This window comes from Varanus komodoensis, unplaced genomic scaffold, assembly GCF_004798865.1.
Source record: "Varanus komodoensis strain SLA01 unplaced genomic scaffold, ASM479886v1 scaffold1, whole genome shotgun sequence".
NCBI lineage: Eukaryota > Metazoa > Chordata > Lepidosauria > Squamata > Varanidae > Varanus > Varanus komodoensis.
The window spans coordinates 127,255,362-127,280,625 of NW_025335268.1; the positions used below are offsets into that span (position 1 = coordinate 127,255,362).

Below are 25,264 nucleotides of genomic sequence, written 5' to 3' on the forward strand. Positions count from 1 at the left end.
CAGTCCTAAGCCAGGTAAGGATTTATAGGTCCATCTGTAAGCCCATCTCTCTTCAGTCAGCTAGTTTTGCTCCTCTGCTATGTGCCCTAACCCTGACATCCATGTGTTGAGGTGGACATCCAAAAAGGGAAAGCCTGTCTGTGTACAGTTGCGGATGTGAAGGCTTCCCTGCAAATGGCTTCTGACTGTATGTAAAACGTCACATGCACACATGTACATGCGAAGGCGTCCCTTTGCATACTTCTGTGCTTGGCAGAGCCTTCTCAGTGGAGGCACCCTGTTGTTGATCTTTCTTCCAGCACAGAAGTTGCTGTTCCCAGTATTATTGTCATTGAGGTGACACTCAAGATGCATTTATTCGTACAAACTCTGTGGGATCGGTGAGTTTCTTCTCTGCTTCCTGGAGTTTTAGTGATGGTTTTATTGTATTTGTTATATATTTGTGATTTTAGAGTTATGGTTTGAATGGGGTTGTATGTTGCGCCACTTTGCATTGTTGTTGCCTGCCCTGGGCTCCTTGTCAGAAAGAGAGATACAAATAACCACACAATAAATAATGTGTGGGTGTCAAGAAGGACAGAATTGGAATGATGCACCATACCTTGGGGGGGGGGGCAGATGGCACTAATACACGCCTCACTCAGGCATCAATTAAACATTTGAACCCTGACAAGCTAGCAAGCCTATTCACAGACACAATGGTGCAATCCAGTTCCTTCAAGTTAGGCTTCCATTAATAACAGTAAACAAAAAGTTTGAGGAGATAAACTTTGTAGAGGAATACCAGCTAAGACCTTCTGGCTGACTACTGTCACCCCTGCTGTTTTGTTGTTTTCATTCTTGATGCACTTTAGGGATTCATTTTAGTTTTAATTCTGATTTATGTACACCGTATTGTATTGTACTTTTTAACCTCTTCAAATGGACAAATTGGAGACAATTCATTCTGAAAGGCTCTTCAGGATTCTTACTGCAGGTTGTACAGTTTGAAACCACACCTGCACAATTTGCAGTACACCACCAAGCTGAATCTGCTCTTCATCCATATGTGGTAGTTGCATCGCACATTCAGTAAATTATTATGTTTTTGGCTGCTGGTATGAAGGTGGGGTGACATTCTTCTCTAACTGTAGTTGTTGCCTTACTCAACTCCCTAAGCCTCAAGCTCTTTTGTTTAGCACAGGATTTTAATGAATTCACTAACAAATGTTCTTTGTGCAGAAGAAGCTAAAAGAATAAAACACAATAACAGAACAAAAAACAAACAGCATAGGAAAATATATAAAAGCAGCCGTCAAATCTAAAATGCTGTCAGAAGATATAATGCTGAAAAGATAACACTGTAGGGTGCCAAGCGAGTCTCTTTGGGGAGGGCATTCCAAAAAAAATGAGTGTCAGAACTAATACGAAATTCTGTCTTGTAGCCACCCACCTACCTTCTTTTAGCTGGAACACCTGGAGGAGGTCATTTTCAGATGACCTCAGGTATGAACAGGTACTTTTCAAGGAGACATTAGATAGTTTGGCCCCATCATCATCATCATCATCATCATCATCATCATCATCATCAGTCCAGTAGTAACACCACTGGTTAATGGATCAATCTAATTAAAGGGAGGCTGAGTCTGGTAGTGGTTTCTTGAAACTGTCCATATGTGTAAAGGGAAGCAAGAGCATCTGCTCCTTCCATTCAGTTACAGAATTTGCCAATCCTTAGACATCCCTGGGCATCCATATGCTGTGCTGTAGTTAGAATGTTTGCATATAGACCAACTCATAAATCCAACATGCCCAAGCCAACTTTAGAGTGTTGATTTCACTGATAAAATCCACTGGTCTGGACTTCTGTGTATCGGATTTTATGTGTACGTTTCCCATATGGATGCCTGGGAGCAAGTGCACCGGTGGCCAAGGATGGAGAGTGTGATTTTCCTTTTCTCCAAGTGTATAGGGCAGATTAGGGAAAGGTTCAATTTACATAAGATGAGCCAAAAACCTTTAAAACTAAGTTTCCTATGAGTCCTAAGAATATAATGCCAGATACTTTTCAAAGAATATGTCAGAGTTATTTAAATATATGGCAACTACAGCAAGAATTACAATTGCTTCTAAATGGAAATCACCAGAATCCCCAACAACTGAAGAATGGAAAATTAGCTAGCAGAATACACAGTGATGGCAAAATTGACTAATTATGTAAATAGAAGACCAGTTGAAGAATTTAATGGCAAATGGAAGTTTTATTATATCCAGTACAAATAATGGGATGTAAAAGGGAGTTATTTCAAAAGTAGTTGAGGTTCTATAATTGACTTAAAGTGATTGGAAAATTTGTTGGTGTAAAGAATAATAACTCCTTCTTTTGTGAACTTCCATAGAGTACTGAATGACAGAAACATAGATAAATATGTGGGTTTGAATGTATTGGTTGTACCTGTTTAAAATCCCTTGGCAACTTTATTCTATTTTAGAAACATAGAAACAAGGTGAGTCAGAAGGGGTCCCCTGGGCCATCTAGTCTGACCCCCTGCTCCAGCCAGCTCCACTCATGTAATCCCCACCATGTGGTTGTCCAATCTTTCCTTGAACACCCTCACTGATGGGGCCTCAACCACTGCTCTTATTTTATTTTATTTATTTTGCATATACTTTTTTCTTTGTGTATTCTGTTTATTTTAGAAAATAATAAAAAAGAACATAAGATGAGCCCTGCTGTATCTGAACAAAGTCAGATCCAATCCAGCATTCTGTTCCTATAGTGGCCAGTCAGCTGCCCGTGGAATGCCTGCAAGCAGAACATGAGTGCAAAGCATCAAGTAACTTGCATCTAGAGGCTTCCGATTCTGCAGAAATATATACCAGTTATGGCTAGTATTCATTGATAGCCTTATTCTCATACATGTGGAAAATTCCCCTTAAAAGCTGTCTAAATTCACAGAAATTATTATAGTTTGTGGAAGTGAATTCCATCATTTTGCAATGCCCTTGCGAAGAGGAACTTTTCAGTCTGTTTATGGATCTTCTACCATTTAGCTTCATTAGATGACCCCATGTTCCAGCATTATGAAACAAACTTCTGTTCAGTAATTTCATTCTCATCATTGAAAAGGAAGGGATCGTGCATGCACTGGATGCATTGAACACCAGTTCCTCTTTCTAGTAGGTATGATAAAAGTCAGGTTTTTGTACTGTGCTGCTTCTCACTGTTTCTTTTGACTAGGCATGCAGACGGGTGGTTGGAGGATATTTTGTGGGAGATATGTAGAAGCATTTACTTTGGAATGTTTTCAGAAACTGCTGTTGTGTTTTGATGAGTGAATGGAAGGCTATGATGGTGATGTTCTATGGATTCCCCCCACCCCCGCCCAATATACTACTTTCCATACATTATCTTAATATCACTTGATTCTATTGTGCAATGAAAGTTGCTGCTGGAACAGAAAAATGTGGGTCCAAAAAAGACTTTTGTATGGGTTGTGCAAATCTTCCCCACACCTTGCCCCATTTCACTCATGATTCAATCTCCTCTGTTCAATGTGGATTATTCTGGAATAAAAATAAATACGATTTTGAAGAAGTGCTTTAGTTTTTTGTGCATTATTCTTGTTTTGCTCCTAAAATTTGGAATATGATCCCTCCAGAACAATGATTAGCTCCAATTCTTTAAAAATGTTGTAAAGAGGCATATCTCTGACCTTTCACACTGTGTTAGTTTTAAAGCATTAATCTTTTTACTATGTTTGCTTTTATTTTAGGATTGTATTATTTAAAATTGTAGCAAACTGCTCTGATAGCTTTGTGGCAAATAAGTCAGTTTACAAATGTTAATAATAAATAATAGGGATCATTGTTGTGTATTTTAGACATTCTTGGATCTTGCTACTGCATTCATAGAAACATAGAAACAGAGCAAGTCAGAAGGGTCCTCCCGGGCCATCTAGTCTGACCCCCGGCTCCAGCCGGCTCCACTCACGACATGCCATTGGACAGTCTGCTTTTCGGTGTGGCTCCCATTAGCAGCAACAGCATGATTCTGTGTGGTTCGGTGGCTGCTCTTCCACCCTGCTTTGCTCTCATAATCATAAAGTCACTTGATTGTGCAGGGAGAGTTGTTGGTAGAACAAGAGAATGTGGGTTCAAAGGACTGCTTTTCTGTGGCTGTGTGAATTTCCGACTCCTGAAGTTCTTGTCCGTCAGTTTTCCCTTTCTGTGGTCTTAGTGACTGGCTGTTGGAAAGGCACAAGGTCATACCTAGTCTGTGCCCCTGGGTGCCCTGCACCCCACGAGCCTCAGTGGGCACCAGCATCCACTGCATTAGTAATGATGATCATGTGAATTAGCCTTATCATCCTCCTTCTGTTAGGGAGCATGAGACCTAGAACTCGTTTCTAAAGTCTCCTACTCAGCATGTTCCATATTTTGGGCATGAGGCTATCCACCTATTTCTTGCCCATACACAATCACTCTATAATTATAGACACACAAAAAACACACTGAGAGAGACACACATGTAAGCAAGCAAATAAAAAATAAATGTATTCAAGTAAACTGGTAATTAAAAGATCCAAATGAGTTTTGGCTCTTAGGCAACGCTTTCCTGGGCCTAGATTATGGTAGAGAGATGACAGATAGGGAAACAGTCACTGCCATTGCAGAAGACATTTCTACCTCTGAACTAGTTGTTGCCCAACGTCCCAACTGGCTAAGAAACTTTCACCACCTGATTTCCTGTTGTCTCACCCACACTGGAAAAGTGTCATACTCAGTCTCACCCACTTATTATTGCTTAACGTTCTAATCAGTTATTGCATAATTTCTTTTTACAAGTTACCGAGCAAGTGCACTTAACTTCATGTTCAAGATGTACATGACCCAGCTAGTGCAAATGCAGAGCGCATGGGGTGCTGAGGCCAAGATGGTCTCTGACACGCCTCCTGCCCTGCATAGGATGTATGTAAGCTTCTGCGTTGGGGGTTTATGGGCACTGGGGGCACATCGCATAGGATTGTGCCCTTAGGATAATGTCTGTTCAGTGATATTAAAATCACTGATTGCCAGTGGATTGTCTTTCTGCCATGACAGAAAACCTCACTGCATCAACATAATCTGTCATGAACACTCTATTGATTCTTTTCTGCTGCCATGCTATTCACGTTTCCTTTGGAATACAGCCCCCCCCCCCCCCGGAATTCAACAGTCCTTATGTCTGAGAAGCCATACAGAATATGGTGCATTTAATCATGAAGCAGAACAGCCTGATAAGAAAGTCTTCATTAATCTCTTCTTCATCATATTTATGTAATATATTGAGCTTTTTACCCTCATTGCTTTTCAGGTTATGAGACTCTAATAAGACTGAGATGCAAGAGGAAATGCACGTGGCGGTTCTTGCACTGACGGACTCTGCAGAACATGACAGGAACCCTTCTTTCCTAACAGCCTCCTGAGCAAGGTGACAGTAGTGGACCCCCACCCCCCAGCATGTGGGGGTATACAATCAAAAGAACATTTATGGTTTATTCAGACATACAGGAAATACATGTGGCATGTAGGCAGCCCCCAAAGGGACAACAGAATGGAGTCTATACAAGAAGCTTTTATAACCTATCAATTACATACATTTAGTAGGAGGGATGGGAGATCAGGTACACTGGGATGGGATCACATACACTGTATGCTAGAGGCACATTAGGACAAAACAAAAGGGATTAGGACAACACAAAACCAAAAGAACCTTCAGCACAGATAAACCATTAACATAGCTAAGAATGTACCTCCAAAGGACAGGCAAGCATTAGCATCTATAAGGTGTACCATGAAGATGGCCCTCTTGGCCCCGTCCAACCCAACTATTCTATGATTCTTTGAAAAGTTAGTGATCAACTGTTAATTTGTGAATGGAGAGAGAAGGAGTCAAAGGATGAAGCCAAGCAAGATGGCAGTCAAAACAGGAGGCATTGCTAATATCTTACAGAAATGTGAACTGGGCCACTAACTTAAATACTGGTTCCCTTGTCTATATTTCACTGGTTAATAACCATTTGTCTTCCAAGGTCAAATGCAGCCATTGTGGTGTAACAGTTAAGAGCATGAGACTGGGACTCAGACAACCTGGGTTCAAGTCCCTGCTCGGCCATGGAGCCAACTGGGTGACTTTGGGCCAGTCAGAAACTCTCAGCCCAACCTACCTCACTGAGTTGTCGTTGTGGGGATAAGGGGGAGGAGAATGGTGTTAGCTGCTTTGAGTTCATAAGAAAAAAGGATATAAATCTAATAAATAAGCAAACAAATTATTGGCCACAATTGACTCTAGGCTCTGGGATCAGGAATCCATGTTGCAAGTCTTGCTGCACCTTATTGTGTAGCCCTTTGCTTGCCATCACGGTTGGGCAATGTGTGGCTCTCAGCTTAATTTCAAAAGACCTTTGAATGTGCTCAGTTCAAAGAACCATCTGTCCCTTTTCTGGGAGACCACTCAGTCAGAAGGAACTGAAAGCCAGAGATAAGGAGAATGCAGAAGAAAAAGAGGAAGTCTCCCATGTGCGGCTTTGACCTCGCTCACCGCTGGATTTGGCTGCACCCACTGCTGATAGGTGCCCCTGTGTGGATTGCCTGGGAGAGATGAGGCCCTCAGCATAAAAATGTTTGGTCCACCCTTGCTTCAGAATGTGGGAACCAGGAAGGAAGGAATGCATTACCTTTCCCTGGAATTCATACCATGCCGCTGTTTGGAACCTTCTGCATTGAAGCAGCAACCATACTGTTTGACTGGGGCAGAGAGTATGAGTAGACCATGGGTAGTGTGTACCAGAGGGTCCACATCAAACCCTTTTTTTCTTTGCTGCACACATGTTTTATTTATTTAGTAAACTTCTATGCCGCCCCATTCACCGGAGCCTCGGGGTGGCTTACAACAATAAATAAATACATATAATCATATAAAAACAATATAATTGGAAACGCCCTGGCCAAAGATATAAAATCAATAAATAAGCTAACAATTAAAACCACACAACTCTGCACTTCAGTTGAAAAAACTAAAAGCAAATGGGCATTAGGAGGCTAATCCCTCCTAATGTGGGTACAAGGTGGTGCTGAACAGTTCTCCACCTGACCAAGAAAACAATAAACTGCACCAAACCAAACCAGACCCAACCAAACAAACCATCAACAAACCAAACAAAAACTGAACAAAAGCCAACGCAAGAACAAACAAAACCAGAACAAGCCAACAAGAAAGATGCAGAACAGAACAAAAGTGGGTCAGACCAAGCACTTTTCAGCTGCGGGCCCCTGCATAGTTTGGCCTTAAGGGGCAGAATATCTTAAAGTCACAGTAAGTTACATAAGCAACTCAGACTTCAAGGACATGATTGTCTTACTCAGATTAAAGGAACAACTAACTGATAAAGTACAGAATATGATTAGTAAGGAAGGTGTAGAGCACCATCTGTTGTTAGATCTGTTGTTACAATTATAGTAAGCTTTCAATATTGCAGAACCAAGCATGATATGTTACTAAATATTACACAATAGGGGAAGTGTCAGCTTTTGGGATTCTAGGCTTGATTTTTAAATGCTTATTTCATCAACAAGCAGTATTAATTGGGGCAGTCAAGCATATAAAGATGCCATTTCAAAACATATTGTACCGGTAAAATACTAATGTGGCCTTATTCCACATGTCTGAATCACAAAGCCAATCACCCTGACCACTAGCAATGCTGGCTGGAGCTGATAGGAACTATAGTAAAAGAAATCTACCAGGAGCCAAACTAGGCCAATATCTTCTTTTTTTCTATCCTGAAGTAAAGTTTCAGTGGAGAACAATGCTTTGTTAAGTAGGAGTTGGAGAAATATGTGGAAGAACATATTGGAAACATGAATAGTTTTATACTGAGGCATTGCAATTGTCTGATTAAAATAAAATGTGTCCATCTTTGGAATTCATTTATATGAGGACTTAATTGAGGATAATAGCAATGTTTGCATAGATGGTCAAAAATTAGCCTTGCAGGGAGCTTGTTGAAGCATGAATTTTGCTATCTTGTAAATCAGCAGACATTCCATCTGCTCTGTCAGGACAAAAGCTCCTTGATGATGAGGGTGAAGTTATCTGTGGTGGACCAGGGTTTGATGTTTCATCTGGAATTGGAGGCCTGAGGGGTAGAACTAGGACTGTCAGAAGAATCTCATGAATAGTTTAGTTTACGCTATTTTCTTTTACATGTAAATAATTGTTTCCAGCATGGCTGCTGCTGCTGCTGCTGTTTGCACAGTCATCTGGCCTCTGGTACCACATGCAGAAGTTGTCCGATGCATGCTTAATACCAAATGAGAAATTTTGTTCATACTGACATTTACATGCTACAACACATTGAAGACGGTACTGAAGATAGGTGCATAATTTCTCAACTAAGAGGTGGGGTATATGTGTTACAAACAAACATTCTCATTAATTTTATTCCATTTATTTTAGCAGGAGGGAAATTTGGTGTTGAGAAATGGTGTATTCTCATCTTAATGGAAAATCTGGCTGGCTGCCATAAATCAGTTCTCATGGAACTCTGTTGTTCTTTCTGAGTATAAATGTTTTAGGCTGGAAATTTAGAAACCAACTGTTCTATTTCATTGGAGAAAAGCAAAATGCTCACAAAACAACATAGATGGTGTGGAAAAAGTGAATAAATAGAAGTGTGTGTGTGTGTGTGTGTGTGTGTGTGTTTGCATTCTGTCATAATTCTAGAATAATACAGTGCAGATCATCCAATAAAGGTGATTGCTGGAAGTTGCAGGACAAACAAAAGGAAGCACTTCCCATTAGTATCTTGACTGGTATTGCTCATATATCATTTTTTAATTTTATTTTGATCTTTGAAGTTCACAACACACAAAAAAATCATTGATACAACAGCCTGTCTTGACTTTTCATTATTAACAAATAATAGCATTTGCTAAATAGCATTGTAGTAAGAGTGTTGGGTAAATATGTGTTTTCCCACAGGCCTTGCGCATGAGCAATGATTTTAAGGGAAGTAACATAATGACATGTGGCTAACTTGTGGGGCCCAATTCTCTCTTCAGAGTCTGAAGCAGTGGGTATGCGCCTGCGGCACAGAAAGCGCCTTTGAAATCATCAAGATCCATGGCCCACAGCATTCCACCTCCCAGTTTCTTTTCCTTCAAATATTTGACCTGAGTGAAACAGAAAACAGGAATTCAAAGTCTGATGAGAATACAAAAGCTAGAGCAATATATATGGTTCTGGACTATCAAGCCCATCTGTGGTTTTGAAAAATATCTGTTTGCAGTCAAAAAAAGGAGTCCTCTGGCTTTTAATTTCTGTGTTGAAATATTTACTAACAGTTAACTAGCTATGTTTTTATGCATCTTTTCCAGAGCACTTGCACAAGTTGAAAATGCAGCTCAGAATAATCAATAAATAAAATTCAGAGCATTTCATTTTCAATTTTTGGCATGTATTTAGTGATCCCAACAAGGAGCTTTGCAGCAACTGAGATTGTGCAGTTGTAGCACCCAGAGGTCTGAAAACCTCCATCATCTCACAGTATGTTTACTTCTATACTAGAGTCCAAGAATGACATGAATTATGATGTTATTGTACCTCTGGTATAGCCTGAAGTGCGTGATCCTTCCTAATTTTGGAAACTAAGCAGGTTCAGGCCAGGTTGAAATCACGATGGGTGACTTTAAGATGTTGGAAACTGCCCAGAGAGCTTTGACTGTGGGTTGGTATAGAAATGTAATAATAATTTGGGGGTATGGAGTGGGCTTCCACGGGAGGTGGTTGAGGCCCCATTGGCGAGGGTGTTCAAGGATAGGATGGACATGCACATGGTGGGCAAGCCATGAGCAGAGCTGGCTGGAGCTGGGGGTCAGACTAGATGGCCCAGGAGATCCCTTCTGACTCACTCTGTTTATATATTTCCATGATGCCTGGAAACATTAGCCATTTTGCTGTGTGTATATGTGCTATTTGTGCACAGGCAGTGAAACCCCACCTGTAAGATATTGTAACTCTTCCAGCAAATTTTCTTCCGTATAGGTATATTTGACATATGAATTGGCCCATAAGCAGCAAGCTTACCATCCAATATTTTCTAAGCACAACATGTATTGAGGTTTGCTACATGTTTCTTAAACATAAATGAATATAAAAATATTTACCTTATTTTTAATGCTGTCCACATCATCATATCCTACCCACTGGTTTCCCTTGAAGGAATATGGAACCTTCTGCTCTGGAATCACTTTTGTGGTGGCACCCTTTTTAAAGGAACAGATCTGAAAGAAAACAAACAGTTTTGTGGCCATGTTGCCAGACCTATGAGCTCAGACAGGTATCCTTTGAATTCCTCCATTGAAGGTTTAGAAATCAGGGAATGTTGCAATATCTGACCAAGCATAGGAAGAAGTGTCTGTATTTCTGAGTTTGTGGAATATTGTGGGGTTGAATGTTCCTCTGAAATATTCTGCCAGGACATCCTATGGCAATAAAGAGGTTTTGGCTTGAGGCAATAGCTCGGTTGTAGAGCAAATGATTTGCAGGTGGAAGCTCCCACCTTCAGATAACCACCTCCACCATCAATAATCAGGAATGAGATGTCCTCTGCCAGGGTTACTGGAGAGCCACTGCCATTCTAAGCAGAAAATACTGACCCTGATAGGCATATAGTCTGACCTGGTATAAAGCAGATTTCTGTGTTCCTGCTCCATACAAATAACCAGAAATGAATGTCTTTATTCACTGGTAAAGCCAGTGATATGGGTTTTCCCTAAGGCAACAGCTGGCCAGAGTCTTGGGCTTGACAAGGGAATGTTAATAGCCCAGGATAACTCCATGAGGCAGTGCTAGCACCAGGCCAAAATTTACAGTGGAGGCTTTTCTGACAAATTTGGGGACAGGATACAGAATGGAAATCAGGAAAGGGATGTCCTTTTCAGGGGTGAATGAAATCTCACGCTTCCTTTAACAGCCCAGGGGGAGTTACCATGGTAAGAGCCTCTCCTTAACATAAAGGCTTTGCCACTGCTTCATGACCTATCGTATCATTCCCAATGGGCTGTTCTGTGGCAAATGGGAATGCTGTGGGGCTGCTGACTGCAGGCTGGGACATAGTTTGGGACACACCAGAAGATAAAATGCATAATCAACTTATAATTGTAAGCATCCTCCTCCACTGCACCCTCTGAAAATGAAACGATTTCAACCATATCCAGAATAATCCTCAAAATGCTCATTCCACATTCATGCCTTATGAACAGTCATGCTTGGGTGGGAGGCTGGCACAGTACTAGATATATACCCCTAGAGGTAAATCTTAGGTATTTGTTTTCTGATTCAGGACCAGTCTGGGATGTTCAGAGAACATAGAGGGTTACCTCCTTACTCCCCATCCTCCTAAGGATGATGTAATAGGCCCATGTGTGAAACTGCCATCAGAACAAATGGGGGAATATGCAGTTTTTCCAGAAAGGCAAAAGCAGAGCTGGATTTTGAGGATTGTGTAAGCTAACAGCATCCAGGGATCTTTTTCCTGAGAACTGTTGTGGGGACAGTAAACTTTGGGTCATCTCTTGGGGTGTTTAAGCTGCATTTCCAGTTTCCACTGACACTCAGCCATATATTTCCAAACACACACTACAGTTTCAAAATCCAGTCGGGCATCAGTTGCTTCCTTCCAGTTTGAGGGAGTGCTGAGCTTCTGCCTAGAGAAGCAAGGTCCTGGTGCTCCCCTCATCTCCCTCTGTACAGCCCACTGTTGTAATGGCTCACATGTAGCCACATTTCCTACCTCGTAAAAAGCCAAGAATCCTGCCTCCTTGGTGTATGTTCCGGGTGTCCCAGGCCCTGAGGCTGGTGCTTTAACCCCAGTTTGTGAAGAAGAAAGAGTGAAGGTTCGCCCATAGGCAGGGATTCCCATGATGATCTTTTCTGCAGGTGCTCCCTTGCTTTTCCAGTACTCCACTGCATCGTCCTTGAAGATGTAAGAGAAAAAGCATGATTTCAATAGCCATTAACCAGTTTCAATATTCAGTGCATTTCCTTTTGTGGCACCAAACCCTCACATTATCTTCCCATACCTGGTGTCCACCAGATGTTGTGGACCCCAACACACAACATTCCTGACCATTGGCTAGACTGGCTGGGCTGATGGAAGTGGGAATCCACAAAATTAAGACTGTACAGTAGATTACTGCATGCCAAAGCACGAGCATTCCCCAGCATCATTTAGTGTTGTTTCGGTTTGAATTCAGCACCTGGGCAGATGCTTCCCTCTCATCTCAAAGACAGCATGGCTTTGATTAAAAATTTTTGCAACCTGTTTAATGACAGGACTGTGCTTCCAAGGTGTTGCCCAAGTGTGCTGAGGGGGAAAGGAAGAGCAGGGAGAGGCCTGCTCCTCACACCCTTTCCCCTTCTCTGAGGTTGCTCTTATTCACATTGGCTGTGACAGAGAGATGGTTTGGGGGTTTGAAACTCTATCCTGGATATAGACATTTGAGCTACCCTATGGCCCTCAGATGCTGCCCAGGGGCCACAGGATTGCTCCCTCAGTGTGTTAATGCTTAAAAGGAATGTCTTCAACTGAGCCCAGAATGCATCTGGCAGCGTAGATCTTTCAATGATCCTGATAGTGTGCACTGATTCCTGGCCTAGCTGCCACAATTTGTAGTCATCAAAGCTCCTGGACACTCTTCAGGGTAGCCCTGCAGAGAGTACATTGCAATAGTCTAAACATGATGTAAGCAAAGTGTGGAGAACAGTTGCCAAGTTAGACCAATTCTAGTAGGGTTACCCTTAAGCGGCCTGCCTGCCTGCCTGCCTGCCTGCCTGCCTGCCTGCCTGCCTGCCTGCCTTCCTTCCTTCCTTCCTTTCCATGTTTAATGAATTGTTTTCTGAATGTAAGGTAAAATGCAGGCATGACCAATCTAGATTCTCAACTCTAATCTGGCTGTGTACCTTTGAGCACTTCCCCAGCTTGCAACATAAGACACTGGAATGACTAAGAAACCTTTGCCACATACCGTATCAGGGTACAGAGGACTGACATGTCCGGTAACTTGTTCCCAAGATCCATGGAAGTCATATGTCATGAGATTTATAAAGTCCAGAAACCTAAAAAGAGATGGGGAATGGGAAATACCAGAATGTTGATTGGATGGAATCCTGAGTGGTTGCTTCATGGCTAATCCTGTGACCATCAGATATGATTTGTCAACACCTGATATTTGAGTGAATGGACTGAAGGCACTACGTTTGCTTGGGTGGAAAAAGGGCCCTACAAGTTCTGCATGTTTTACCTGTCTGAGCATGTGTAGCATTGTGCCCTAAATTGATTTAAAAATGCAAGCATGCTTGCTGGTGGGTCATGTCCCGAGCAGCTATTCCCTGTCCCCCATATCACCTTTTTTTTTTTTTTAATGAACTCACTGTGAGATCTTGTCAACTTCATAGCCATTGTCCACAGTTTGTTTTCCAGCAGCCACAGCAGCTGTCAGCAAGAGCCTTTCTTTTCCTGTCCTTTTGGCTTCTGCCTGGAATGCGTTCATCATTTCCTAAGCCAAATAATTATGTTTAGCAACAAACAAATTACTGTTCCTTCTGTTCTTATTTGAAAAATACAAGTCCTACTATAAATAAATCAGAGGATGTGCCCCAGAACTGAGCAGAAGTGATGAAATGTGACAACTGACTCAACTAAGCTTGGGTCCAAAGCAGCTGAAAATCTAGGATGTTGGTTCCATACGCACAGACACACAAGTACATACATACGTAATGAGACTTTTGGTCTCCTGTTCTACATTGCATGTTTATCTTATTATAGACACGCACAGAGTTGTTGTTGTTGTTAGTCGTGAAGTCGTGTCCAACCCATCACGACCCCATGGACAACCTTCTTCCAGGCCTTCCTGCCCTCCATCATCGCCCGGAGTCCACTTAAGCTCACACCAACTGCTTCAGTGACTCCATCCAGCCACCACGCACAGAGTCCCTATTTCAAATAGGGGGCAATTTTGTTGTGGTCCATTTTGGACAAGGTGAACTTTGTTTGGAACCCAAAACAGAGCCTCCCTTTAGTTTCCTGAGGCATCAGATGCCTCTCACTCAAATAACTATATGCTGTTGCCACTGTCAAGGCAAACAGGGACTGGTCTGAAGGAGATGGCAAGCATATGGTTGATGCAAGGCAGACACTGACAGAGTTTGATTTCCAGTGCCTTCTGAAGACATCTTTATTTAAACAAGCCTTCCCCAATTGACCAGCCATGGCTTCATACCGGATTATAATCTAATTTTAACCATTTTAATTCTGAATTTTGAGTTCCTTCACTTTTGACTGATTTCTGTCATGCTACCGCCTACTGCTCCTGTGCAACTTCAGTTCCCTCATCATCCTTTTGACTGTTCTGACCCTGCTGCATGAAGAAGCCAGCTTCATAGGGTTGAAGCACCATGACCTTTGATTTCCAGAGATGATGACATCTTCTGCCCCCCCATTCCCACCCCCTCTGTTTCCTGGTCTCAGTCCTCACTGTAGCTGGAAAGAAAAAGGATTCCCCTCCGCCTCCCAGCAATAATATATTTCTGTTGTAATACAGAGTATTCTGGGATGGCTTGGTCTTGAATGGCCAACCAAGACCTATTATCTTTATGGATAACAGGAGAATTCTCTTGACCCACTGAAGACAAAAACTGATAGAATTGGGGTTGTTGCATACCTGCCTGCCTTTATGGACTCTTCTTGGGGGTCAGGCTATGGCGAATGTCACGATGAATGCCCACATGGAAAAATTCACCACCACACCACTTCTCCTGCTCTTCACTAGTCATTCTTCTTGACCTACACCCTTAGTTTATGATTGAAGACCTTATTCCAGGATTTAACTTGGAATCAGTCTAATGCTTGATTGCACCTTGGCCCAAAGTTGGTATTCACGGCTCAAACTGTTGCAACTAGATTCTCCCCTGAGGAAAGAACATTAACCTTGCTTGCCATTGCAACACTCCTGAAGGTTCTTTTTAATCACTCCCTTCTATCGTGTGTAGCTTTTGCGACTAGGAGAAACAGTAACAACAACTGCTACATCAACAGGGTTGCAAGTAGAAACTTGAACTTATGGTGGCCATTCTGCAGACGTTGTTGTACCTGAATCAGGGAAGTGAAGCGCCCTTTATCCTCTGCGGGGCTGCCTCTGGATCCAGGATACTCCCAGTCAAGATCTAGGCCATTGAACCCATACTTGTGCAGAAATGCAATGACAGAAGAAATAAATATCTGTCGATTGGCAGGAGTGGCCACCATGGCAGAGAACCTAGCATGGAAATCACATATCCAGGTGAAAAAGGTAACATTTCCTTTTCTTCTTGTCAAGACACAGCCTTTTCAGTGATGGCACCAAAACCATAGAGCACCTCCCCATGGAAATCCACCAGATCCTTTTTCTGTCTTCAAGAGGGTGCTAAATATATGTTTTTCCCATTAGCATACTTTTACTATTTGATCTTAATCTTCTGATTTGCCATCCTTTGCTTTACCACCAAGTCACATTGCTCTGCACAATCTATTCTCTGCCTGTATTTATTAACCTCCTGGTTCCAAATTTTAATTTCAGTTCTAAACAGTAATCCATTAAAAAAACCCAAAATTTAAAACCCATATTTTACAGTCCAATGAAATATGTAATCCAATTAGGTTTGAGCTGCACTCTTATATCACTATTCTGTCTACACCTTTATTACATTCCGGTTACATAACTTTGCACATTTAGAGTATGTTTCTGTTCCTGAAAGTGTATCTCTACATCTTCTCTACTACAACATCCAGAATAAATGGTCATTTCCATATTCTATGGAAGCATGTATTACTCATATCAGTATATTTCATTCAGGAAGAACAGGTAATTCTAGATTGTGCACTTCACTGAAGTCTGTGAGCAACAAAATAGAGGCTATGATGTTGAACCAGTCTTCTGTAAGGGTGTGTGGCCTTTCTGAACCCAAGGGCCACACACCCAGTGTTGGCTGTGGCGGAAGAATCCACACGTGGGCATGTGTGCACACAATCCGTCCCCACCTGGGCATCTCAGCCTGCAGGGATGCGCTGGATTAAACTATGCACTGAGCAGTCTATGCATCGAATAGATCCATAGCAGTTGACAGATAACAGATCCATTTGTCCCCTGGTTCAATGCCCTAATAGCATTCGTGATGCAAGAACAGCTTTTTAGGCACCACAGAAGAAACGTGGGTACCTGATTTGTCTTCCTTTTGTGGCCTTTGCTTCTATAGAGCATGGCATTAGTTTGAGTTTCTCCAGAGAGTGGATTGGTGCAGTGGTGAGAGAATTAAAAAATGGGTTAAATTGGAAAGTGTGTGCCCCTGTCCCCTTTTAGCTTTAATGTACTGGCAAAATGAATATCACATTTAAACATGAGAAATAGATTATGATATGGAAGATTAGAGTTACTATGCGTTTTTAAAAAAAAATATTTCAATTTCATGGCCATGCTGTATTTAATTTTCTCTGAAAGTGTTGCCCTTAGCACAGATAGAAAAAGATAGAGTTACTGATGCCTCCTCCCTGACATTTTAACATTTTTCCACCCAGTTTTTTTTAAATATATGAAAATTAGTAACGTAACAAAGCAAAGACAGATGGGGTGTAGGGACTGTATTGGAACTGGCAAGTTGTACAGAACTATTGTGGGCAGGAAGCCACATGTCACCTATGCATGATAAAGCTCCTCATGACTTACTTTGCACTACCAAAGTTCCATCCACCAATGGCTAAAAGGGTCTTCAGTCCTGGATTCCTAGATAAGAGGAGAAAATCATCTGTGAAAAGAGTGCAATGTTCTTCACTTGCACAGCTGAGATGGCAAATATGCCTTTTCATATTGAATAGCGTTTGCCCTGTTTAAACTTGGAGGACTGCAATCCTCGCAGAAGCCTATTACCACTTCCCAGCTAGATGGGAAGCAGAAAACACAGAAGCATCCTACATGCACGGCTTCCTTTCCAAATCAAACCCTGGGGCTGCAAGTGTGGAGCTCTTTAAAAAACAAGCAACAACCAACCCCCAGAACATTTTAAATCCCCCCCACCCCCGCCTTAAGTGTTCAGGGAAGCATCGAAAGAGTTGAGAAGGAGCCTCTCCTGCCTTGCTTTTTCTCTCATAAAGCTGATCGGTGGAATCCTTTTAAGAGTGTTCCTTGCACATGGACTGAGCTGATCCGTGAGCAATGCTCTGGGCTGGCAACTGTATGGGTTGTGCCAAAAGGGAGAGGGTCCACAAGAAATCTGAGAAGCTGGATCCACCCCCGCCCCACGCCCAGAAATAGGCCCCCCAACAAAAGTCTCCTAAACCTTTGCCTCTTCTACTTTACAACTGCAGTCTGCTTGTCTTGCTCTAGTTCAGGTAACCATGGCAGGGGAAGGAGCAGTGGAGGGCAAGGCCTATTCGCTCATCAGCTCTTCACCTGGCAAGAAAGCAAGTGCTGGTACTGGTGAAGAAGAGAAAGAGGAGCTGGAAGAGGGGCCTCCCAAACCAGAAGCTGCCCTAGCCTCAGGTACATGCAACCATCCATGCTTCCTCATTCGTCAGCATCCTAGCTGGCCTGGCCTGCCCTGCCCTGGGTTTTGGCTCGCCCAGAAGAGCTGCACGTGCACAGCCCACTTTCTCATTGACTGGACAGTCGGGCTCCGCAGGCCCGTCAGGGTGAGACTTCACCTTCACTCATCCAGTGAACACAGGGGAGAAGATGCCCATTGTATTTAGGACCACGATGCAAAGGAACTCATGATCAGGGATGGCACGAGACAATTGTTCCTGGCATAGATCAACAAAAGGCACCCCTTCCCAAGTAATGCCATGTCCTACTCTGGGGTGTGTGGCAAGCTACTTAACTTTTTTGGCATCTGAGGCAGAAAACCTTACACATGCCTCCTCTCCGAGAGGAAAAAAGTATAGTACAAGAATGAATTCAATACCTAACAATTTTCTGCCCTTTCCTAACACGCACAATCAGCTGCCTTGCACTTGTCTTGCTTCCCCCGATGGCAGAAGCAATGCTGGTGGTTATATATGGATGCTACCGCATTATGGCAGGGGTTCAGCTGGACCACAATTTCTCCTTTCATTCTCCTTATCTGGATTCTGTACAATTCTTATATCTATTTCCTGCAATCGACAAAGTGGGGCATTACAAGATCCTGGTTCTAAGGATTTCCAGAAGGTTATTTTTCCACTCCAGCCTCATCCATACTTTTTCTTGAGATTATTGAAGTGCTGGTACATCTCCTCGTCATTCCATTCCAGGGTTTTGATTTTGTTGTCCTCCATTCCCGCAAATGCATAAATGAGATGAGTGCACAGGTTGGCATCAATGTCCGTAGGGAGGAACCGCCCTGCGTCCTGCCTGTACTGAGACCAGTTGGTGTAATAGCATACCAGTTTGAAAGCAGAGCCTGTGGAAAGGAAACCACACATGAAAGAGACCACGGAGTGTGCATATAAACTCTTGTCCTGAAGCACTAGTCCTTGCTTCTCATCAACTTGGGGCAAATGTACATGATCGAGGGCTAATTTGAAACAGAAGTGAGTTCAAAGCAAGGAAAAATCTATGCTCCAATTTTCAACATAGGTTTTGTAATTGCTGGATCCACAATTTGTTTGGACCTAGTTCTGATGTTATTTTGTAGGGGGAAATTGTAGGACAATTGAGAGAAAATATAGAAGTTATTCTAATTTTTGAGTCCAGATATTCAGGATTTCTGACTCCTGCCTCACTGGGGAGTTGCAGATTGTGGGGACACCTGGCATGGAAAGGGGGGTGGTCTATGCCAGGCACAGTAGTGCTGTTTGGATGCTCCCTGCAGCCAGCTTGAGGAAAGGAAAGCTGAGACAACTGGGCCTCAAGTTGGCCCACTGGGAGGCAGGAATTCTGAGGCAAACTGCAGGGAAGTCTTTCTCTTCCTGATCTGTCCCAGTCCTATTTAAGATGGACCAAGCTACAATCCTAACATTGCTGCTCTGAACTTCCCAACCCAACCATCTTGTTAGCGATGCTTGTTAGCTACTGTTAAATAGGGATGGGAAGAAATTTCACTTGCACATGCAACTGGCTCAGCTATGTAGGGCTTGCTTTCCCTGTATGAAGATTACATTTGCCTATATATTCATGCAGTTTATGATGGTTAATCTCTCACAGTTCTTGCTGCTTGGAAGGCATTGGGTTGCATCAATCTTGTTGGAGAGCATGTGTTGGGGCTCCCCACACTGAGCATTCCTATGTGGGATTGGGGGGGGGGGGGCGCTGGCTTCAATCCCCAGCCTGGATGGGGGCTGGATTTTTTGCTGCACACTTCAGAGCTTGGGAGGGGCTCTCATGAGCAGCTTGCACCATTGTGCACCCCCACAACAGAGTTCTCCAACACAAACCAGAGCATGGATCTGGCTGAGTTTGCTGGCCGGCATGCAGACTCCCTGATGGCTGAACCTGAAGCCCCTGCCAAATTTCCGTTTGAGTTGTACCTGAAAGAGCAGTGGCTTGTGCAATAACCTGCATTTCATCCTCTCTGTGGTTTTGTCCTCCTTAGCACACTCCCTCCTGTGTCTTTCTAGGCACTGCCAAGACAACGGTTGGCTAGCATCTGATAGTGGCAAACCTTAAAACTTGCTCTAATATCAACTTCTACCTGGGCGGAACTGTGCAAAGTGTTCCATTCATCACATGTGCCAGGAAATAAGAGTTCCACTTGTCCCATTCCTCTGTCAATTTTTATTTCTCTCTTGCTGTTGGAATCGCTGCTGCCTCTGCTCTGTATCTGCATCGCTTTGGCCAGGGTCAGCCCTGGGAAAAGTGTCCTCTGAGACCCTAGCAGGCTTTCCAGGCTGCAGTGACACTGTTCAGAGTACTGCTGGCTGCTAGTTTAGCTTTCCTGTATTTTTCCCACAATGCATCTGAGCAGTGGGCAGATGCATTGTGGGAAAAATAGTGGCCTTGGCCAGTGGTCTTGTGGGAAGTCAGAAGATAGCTAGACCCATCTACCTGGTGCTAGGTGCTTCTCAGAGTGCCATCCAGAATTCTTTTTTTAGAGTGGGGTACATGGGAGGCATCAACTGTGGGCCTGCCAGGGTGATGGAGGCCTGGTATCTGCACACAGATGCCAGGTGCTGTTTCTTGGGTCTGGCTGTCTTCCTTCCCTTTCTATAGTAGATTGTCCTAAACCAGGAAATGTCTTAATGGAAGCCAACTTCCCTGTTTTCTCTTGACTTTGAATTAGGAAATGGGAACTCATGGATGGTTACTTACTGAAGTGAAAAAACAGCAAGATGGTAAAACCTGGAGCAAAATGAAAATGGAAGACAAGTTAGGCAGGTAGGAGGTCTCTTTGGTACCTTTCAATTAGCTGATTTGAGGAGCAGGAGGACATCATTATCAATATTTATGTCCCTTTTCTTACATGAATGCAAAGTAGTGCATAAAACAAACAAACAAAATATAGACCCTGATAATTAAAACCATCAATGATCATGAAAGGACACATGAAATTGATCCAGTCTGAACAACATATATCCAAGCCTATAAGAAAACCAGCATAAAATCCAGTCCCTATGGCACTGCCCTTATAATCAACATGCAAAATACAAGCTAAATGTGGCTGCTCCCACCTGTCTTTCTCCGCATTTGGAGGCAACACTTTCTGGCAGAGAAGTATTCATGAAATCATCCACTTTTTGCTTTGCTACAATCCATTTCATTCCATGCATATTATTGTAGGGGCATTTAACTGAAAATCAGGGCATTCCGATTTAATTAGAAATCTCCTAAAAGCTGCTAAAATATTGCATGGGATCAAATGATATGGCTTTAATGTACGTTCCACCAATGAACAGTGAAATTGCTGTTGGCAAGTCACACAAATGTCAACACGACTATGAAAGTATGCAAGAAGGCAAGCAAAATACAAATTGTTTCAGAGGGCTTGTTCTCCTTCTATTAATTATTGGTTATAGTGGAGGATCTGAACCTTTTTTAGCCCAAGGGGCAAAGTCCTTTCCAGAGAAGCTCTTGGAGGAAGCATAACAGTGGAGGGTGGAAATGAAAACAAAGGGAGCAGTGTCCAAAATACCAGGTTATTTAGCTTAACCTTCTTCCTGCCAGTCACTAAGCCTTATGTAAAGCATTTCAACATTTATAACCCGTATATATTTTATATATATAACCCATATTGAGAAAGGAGTTTGGCAAGGCTGTATACTGTCGCCCTGCCTATTTAACTTATATGCAGAGCACATCATGAAAAAGGTGGGGCTAGATGAATCACAAGTTGGAATTAAGATTACGGGAGAAATATCAACAACCTCAGATATGCAGGTGATACCACTCTAATGGCAGAAAGTGAAGACGAACTAAAGAGCCTCTTGATGCAAGTGAAAGAGGAGAGTGCAAAAATTGGCTTGAAACTCAACATTAAGAAAACTAAGATCATGGCACCTGGTCCTATCACTTCCTAGCAAAGAGGTGGGGAAGAAATGGAGGTAGTGACAGATTTTATTTTCTTGGGCTCCAAGATCACTGCAGTGACTGCAGCCAAGAAATTAAAAGACGCTTGCTCCTGGGGAGGAAAGCTATGGCAAATCTCGACACCATACTAAAAAGCAGAGACATCACCTGCCGACAAAAGTGAGTATAGTCAAGGCTATGGTTTTCCCAGTTGCCATGTATGGCTGTGAAAGTTGGACCATAAGGAAGGCTGAGTGCCGAAGAATTGAGACCTTTGAATTGTGGTGCTGGAGAAGATTCCTGTGAGTCCTTTGGACTGCAAGATGATCAAATCAGTCAGTCCTAGAGGAGATCAACCCTGACTGCTCTTTAGAAGGCCAGATACTGAAGATGAAACTCAAATACTTTGGCCACCTAATGAGAAGAAAGGACTCCCTGGAGAAGAGCCTAATTCTGGGAATGATTGACGGCAAAAGAAAGGGACAGCAGAGGATGAGGTGGCTGGATGGAGTCACTGGAGCAGTTGGTGAGGGCTTGGGTGGACTCTGGGGGATAGAGGAGGACAGAAAGACCTGGAGAAATGTTGTCCATGAGGTTGCAATGGGTTGGACACGACTTTGCAACTAACAACAACAAACCCGTATAAATTCTCGGAGGCCACCAGATAATTGGTGTTTGGGAAGAAAGGGTATGTGCTTATCCAGGGAACCCTGCAGGACTGGATTTGGCCACCGAGGTTCTTCACCTCAGTGAGGTTCTTCACCTCAGTCTATGGCAGGGGTCTCAAACTCAACTTACCTGGGGGCCGCTGGAAGTAGAGTCTGGGTGAGGCTGGGCCGCATCAAGTATTCCACCACTGTGGTGGTGGTGGGCTGCTCATCCCGTGTCCGGCCTGGGAGCCGCCGGCGCTTTGAAGGCCTCAGGGCCCCTCCCCTGTGCCCCGCCTGTCCTGGCAACTGGCCCGCGGGCTGCAAGTTTGAGACCCCTGGTCTATGGTATTTGATGATGGCACGTACTTTTACATGCATGTACTTTGCAACACACAGAGACAGCCATTTCCCCCCATTCACTCATTTTATTGAATGCAAGCTTCCATGGTAAGGGTGCTATTTAACATGGAAAAAAAATTCTCTTTTTCATCGAAATGGGATTTATTTATTTATTACATTTGTATGCCACCCAATTGTGCCACAGCACAACCTTGAGAAAGCGAGATAGAGATTTGTCCTTGAGAAAGAGAGAGAGAGAGCATATAAACTGTAAAGGGATTGCTAAATATTTCCTCTCTGTGGGTGAGCAAAAGGGCAAGCTAGTTGCTGAGGGAGAAACTCTGATTTTTTTTATTCAGGAGCTGTTATGAGTGAAATAAAGCAAAAATAAAGAAATCTCATTTGGTCATTTGCATTTGGGATCCAGCTATAGTTACCTGACCCGTCGACTGATAGAACTCAAGCATGTTTAACTCTTATGCATGTCCCTCCAAGAACCTTGTCAGTTCCTGGACTAATTAAGTTCTCAGTTAATGAGAACGTGAAGGATCATCTGTCATCCATGCTCCTGAGTTTTAACTACATTCACCATTAGCTTCGGAAAAAACAAAATGCTGTACTACTGCCCTGCAACTGGTCACCTTCATCCCCAAGAAACTGTTGGAACATTTTCCTTCTCCTGGAGAAATTAAGAGAATTATCTCTGCCTGCAGATAAGCTGACAAAATTCAAGAAACCAGTTTGCACACCATTCTAATTGACACATCTATTGAACATATAGCAAATCCCATTTTCCTTTGCATCAGTTCACCATAAGTAGCACTGAAGATCTGAAAGGAGAAAGCTAGCCAACACAAACATGCTAAAGAGGAGCTCTCAATCAATCAATCAATCAGTCAGCCCTAATGGTATTGCATCCAAACTCACCTGCCCATATGAATGCTCGACCCATGCTGAGTACAGATACTGCACAATCCTTTCGTTCTTAAGAAAGCAGACTTCTGTATCCAGCACTGGCTCAGTTCACCTTGTGTGATACATTTATACCAAATTCATACCCATGCCAAAACAGCATTTCCTGTATGATTGTGGTTAAGATGGTGTGTTGCAATAAGATGTGATCACACTGAGGATTAGAGCTATTTTAATGCCCTTACACAACCTATCTTGTCAATTTCCAGGGATGCACATGCAAGGCTTGGGTGCCCACAAATCAGATCCAAAGCCAGTCTACAAGGTCTCGTGGAGCACCAAAAACACTGGGTTTGGTCTTCTGGTTTAACAGCCTTTTAAAGCCAAATTTGTAAATGAGTTTAATATTTGTTTCTTTTAAAAAAAGGGGGTGGAGGAGGAAATTCATTTTATTTTATTTATTTATTAAAACATTTCTATGCCGCCCCTTGCCGAAGCCTCGGGGTGGCTTACAACACAATAAAATACAATAAAATACAAAAATAACAATGTAAAATTAACAATTAACAATATAAAATAAATAAACAATATAAAACAATATAATTCATGTGTCCTAGACCTACTTAGCCCATGTGCCCACCATAAACCCAAAGGTCACAGAATCATAGAATTGTAGACTTGGAAGGGGCAAATAAGGCCATCGGGTCCAGCCTCCTCCTCAATGTAGGATTCTAAGTTTAGAGAGATGGTTGTCCAGTTGCCTGCAGGGTAGGAGAGCCTACAACCCCTCTCAGGAAAGGGAAGGCAGCAGGGCCATTGTTAGGCCCCGGCTCATGGGACCCCAACCTGAAATCTATTTCCCAGCACTCTAGATTTCCTCTCTAGAGACCCAAGTCTGTCTAAGTGTCAATCTACCCCCATTTATTTATTCAATTTTTATGCAGTTCAATAACTGGTGCAAGGGGTATTATGGCTGGAAAGAGAAGGGTTAAATCCTCACTTCCTACATGCAGCAATATCATGACCCCAAATTTTCTTTCATGACAGTTCAGGTGTTGGTGGGGAAAACTTTCACCCTTGATTTGGAATATCTGGGTCAGGGTGCAACTTCATTGATTTTACCTGAGATAATTTGAATGATAAATTAATTGGCTGACTGTGCCTTTTGTCAAACAGAAATACATGCTCTCATCAGACTGAAAAACATTCTAGCCCTTATTTCCAAATAGGCACATGCAAATATGCTATGCAAAATTTATGCAGATTTGTGTCCAGTGGGTTTGGTCCCCAAATCTCTTAATTGCCTAGTAATGTCCTGCTTGAGCATGGCAGGGACAAAAAGCTAGGAGCTGGGAAGGATGCTGAAGTTGTGATCGACGAAGGCTCTTCTGTTTTCTTATTGGGCCTGGGCAATGCGGCCTGGGTGGGTGTCAGTCCTCTTATCATGATGCCCAGGTTCTAGTGCTTGTCTTACCCTAATGTATAGCCTGGGGACCTAGCTGCCCCCAGTCACTGGTCTTAAGCCTGTCCAGTGCTGCCCCTATCGCCTTCTTCACTCCACTGCTGGTAAAATGTATCAAAGACGGGCATGCGCCATGTTTCCAGGGGCCATTGTATGGAAGCAAGCATGGTGAGGGTGCTCTCCTAAGTACTGCAATGCATGTGAGATGTTTTTAAAGATACTGGTGCCAGCTGCTTTAGAAGAGAAGCCTTAATACCCTATAAGATAACAGAAGGAAGCCAACCACATGGGAGCTGGTTCTCTTTTTAACTTAGTGCAATCACCATGAGTTGACATTGTGCAGCAGTTTTGGCCCACCTCGTGGTGG

At 42.9% G+C, this 25,264-nt stretch overlaps 1 protein-coding gene across 1 annotated transcript; it reads right to left on the reverse strand.

Annotated features, from left to right (window-relative positions):
* Positions 1 to 8,988: 8,988 nt before the first annotated feature.
* Positions 8,989 to 23,527, reverse strand: LOC123030917 (chitotriosidase-1-like). The gene is made up of 10 exons (XM_044445255.1): positions 23,451 to 23,527; positions 20,341 to 20,370; positions 18,292 to 18,493; positions 16,783 to 16,839; positions 15,174 to 15,339; positions 13,457 to 13,581; positions 13,051 to 13,141; positions 11,817 to 11,999; positions 10,189 to 10,305; positions 8,989 to 9,195 (listed from the first exon to the last, which is right to left on the reverse strand). Exons 1-10 carry the CDS (start codon positions 23,473 to 23,475, stop codon positions 9,055 to 9,057), a joined length of 1,137 nt encoding a protein of 378 aa, XP_044301190.1. The 5' UTR covers positions 23,476 to 23,527; the 3' UTR covers positions 8,989 to 9,054.
* Positions 23,528 to 25,264: the final 1,737 nt, after the last annotated feature.

Bases quoted from the DNA above. Each gene is read 5' to 3' on its own strand.
- LOC123030917 (XM_044445255.1), bottom strand. From the start codon at position 23,475: ATGGGTCGAGCATTCATATGGGCAG. The intron at 10,306-11,816 runs GTAGGAAATGTG...GTTTTCTTTCAG, and splicing joins GATTCTTGGCTTTTTACGAG to ATCTGTTCCTTTAAAAAGGG. The intron at 9,196-10,188 runs GTAAATATTTTT...TGTTTCACTCAG, and splicing joins TGGACAGCATTAAAAATAAG to GTCAAATATTTGAAGGAAAA.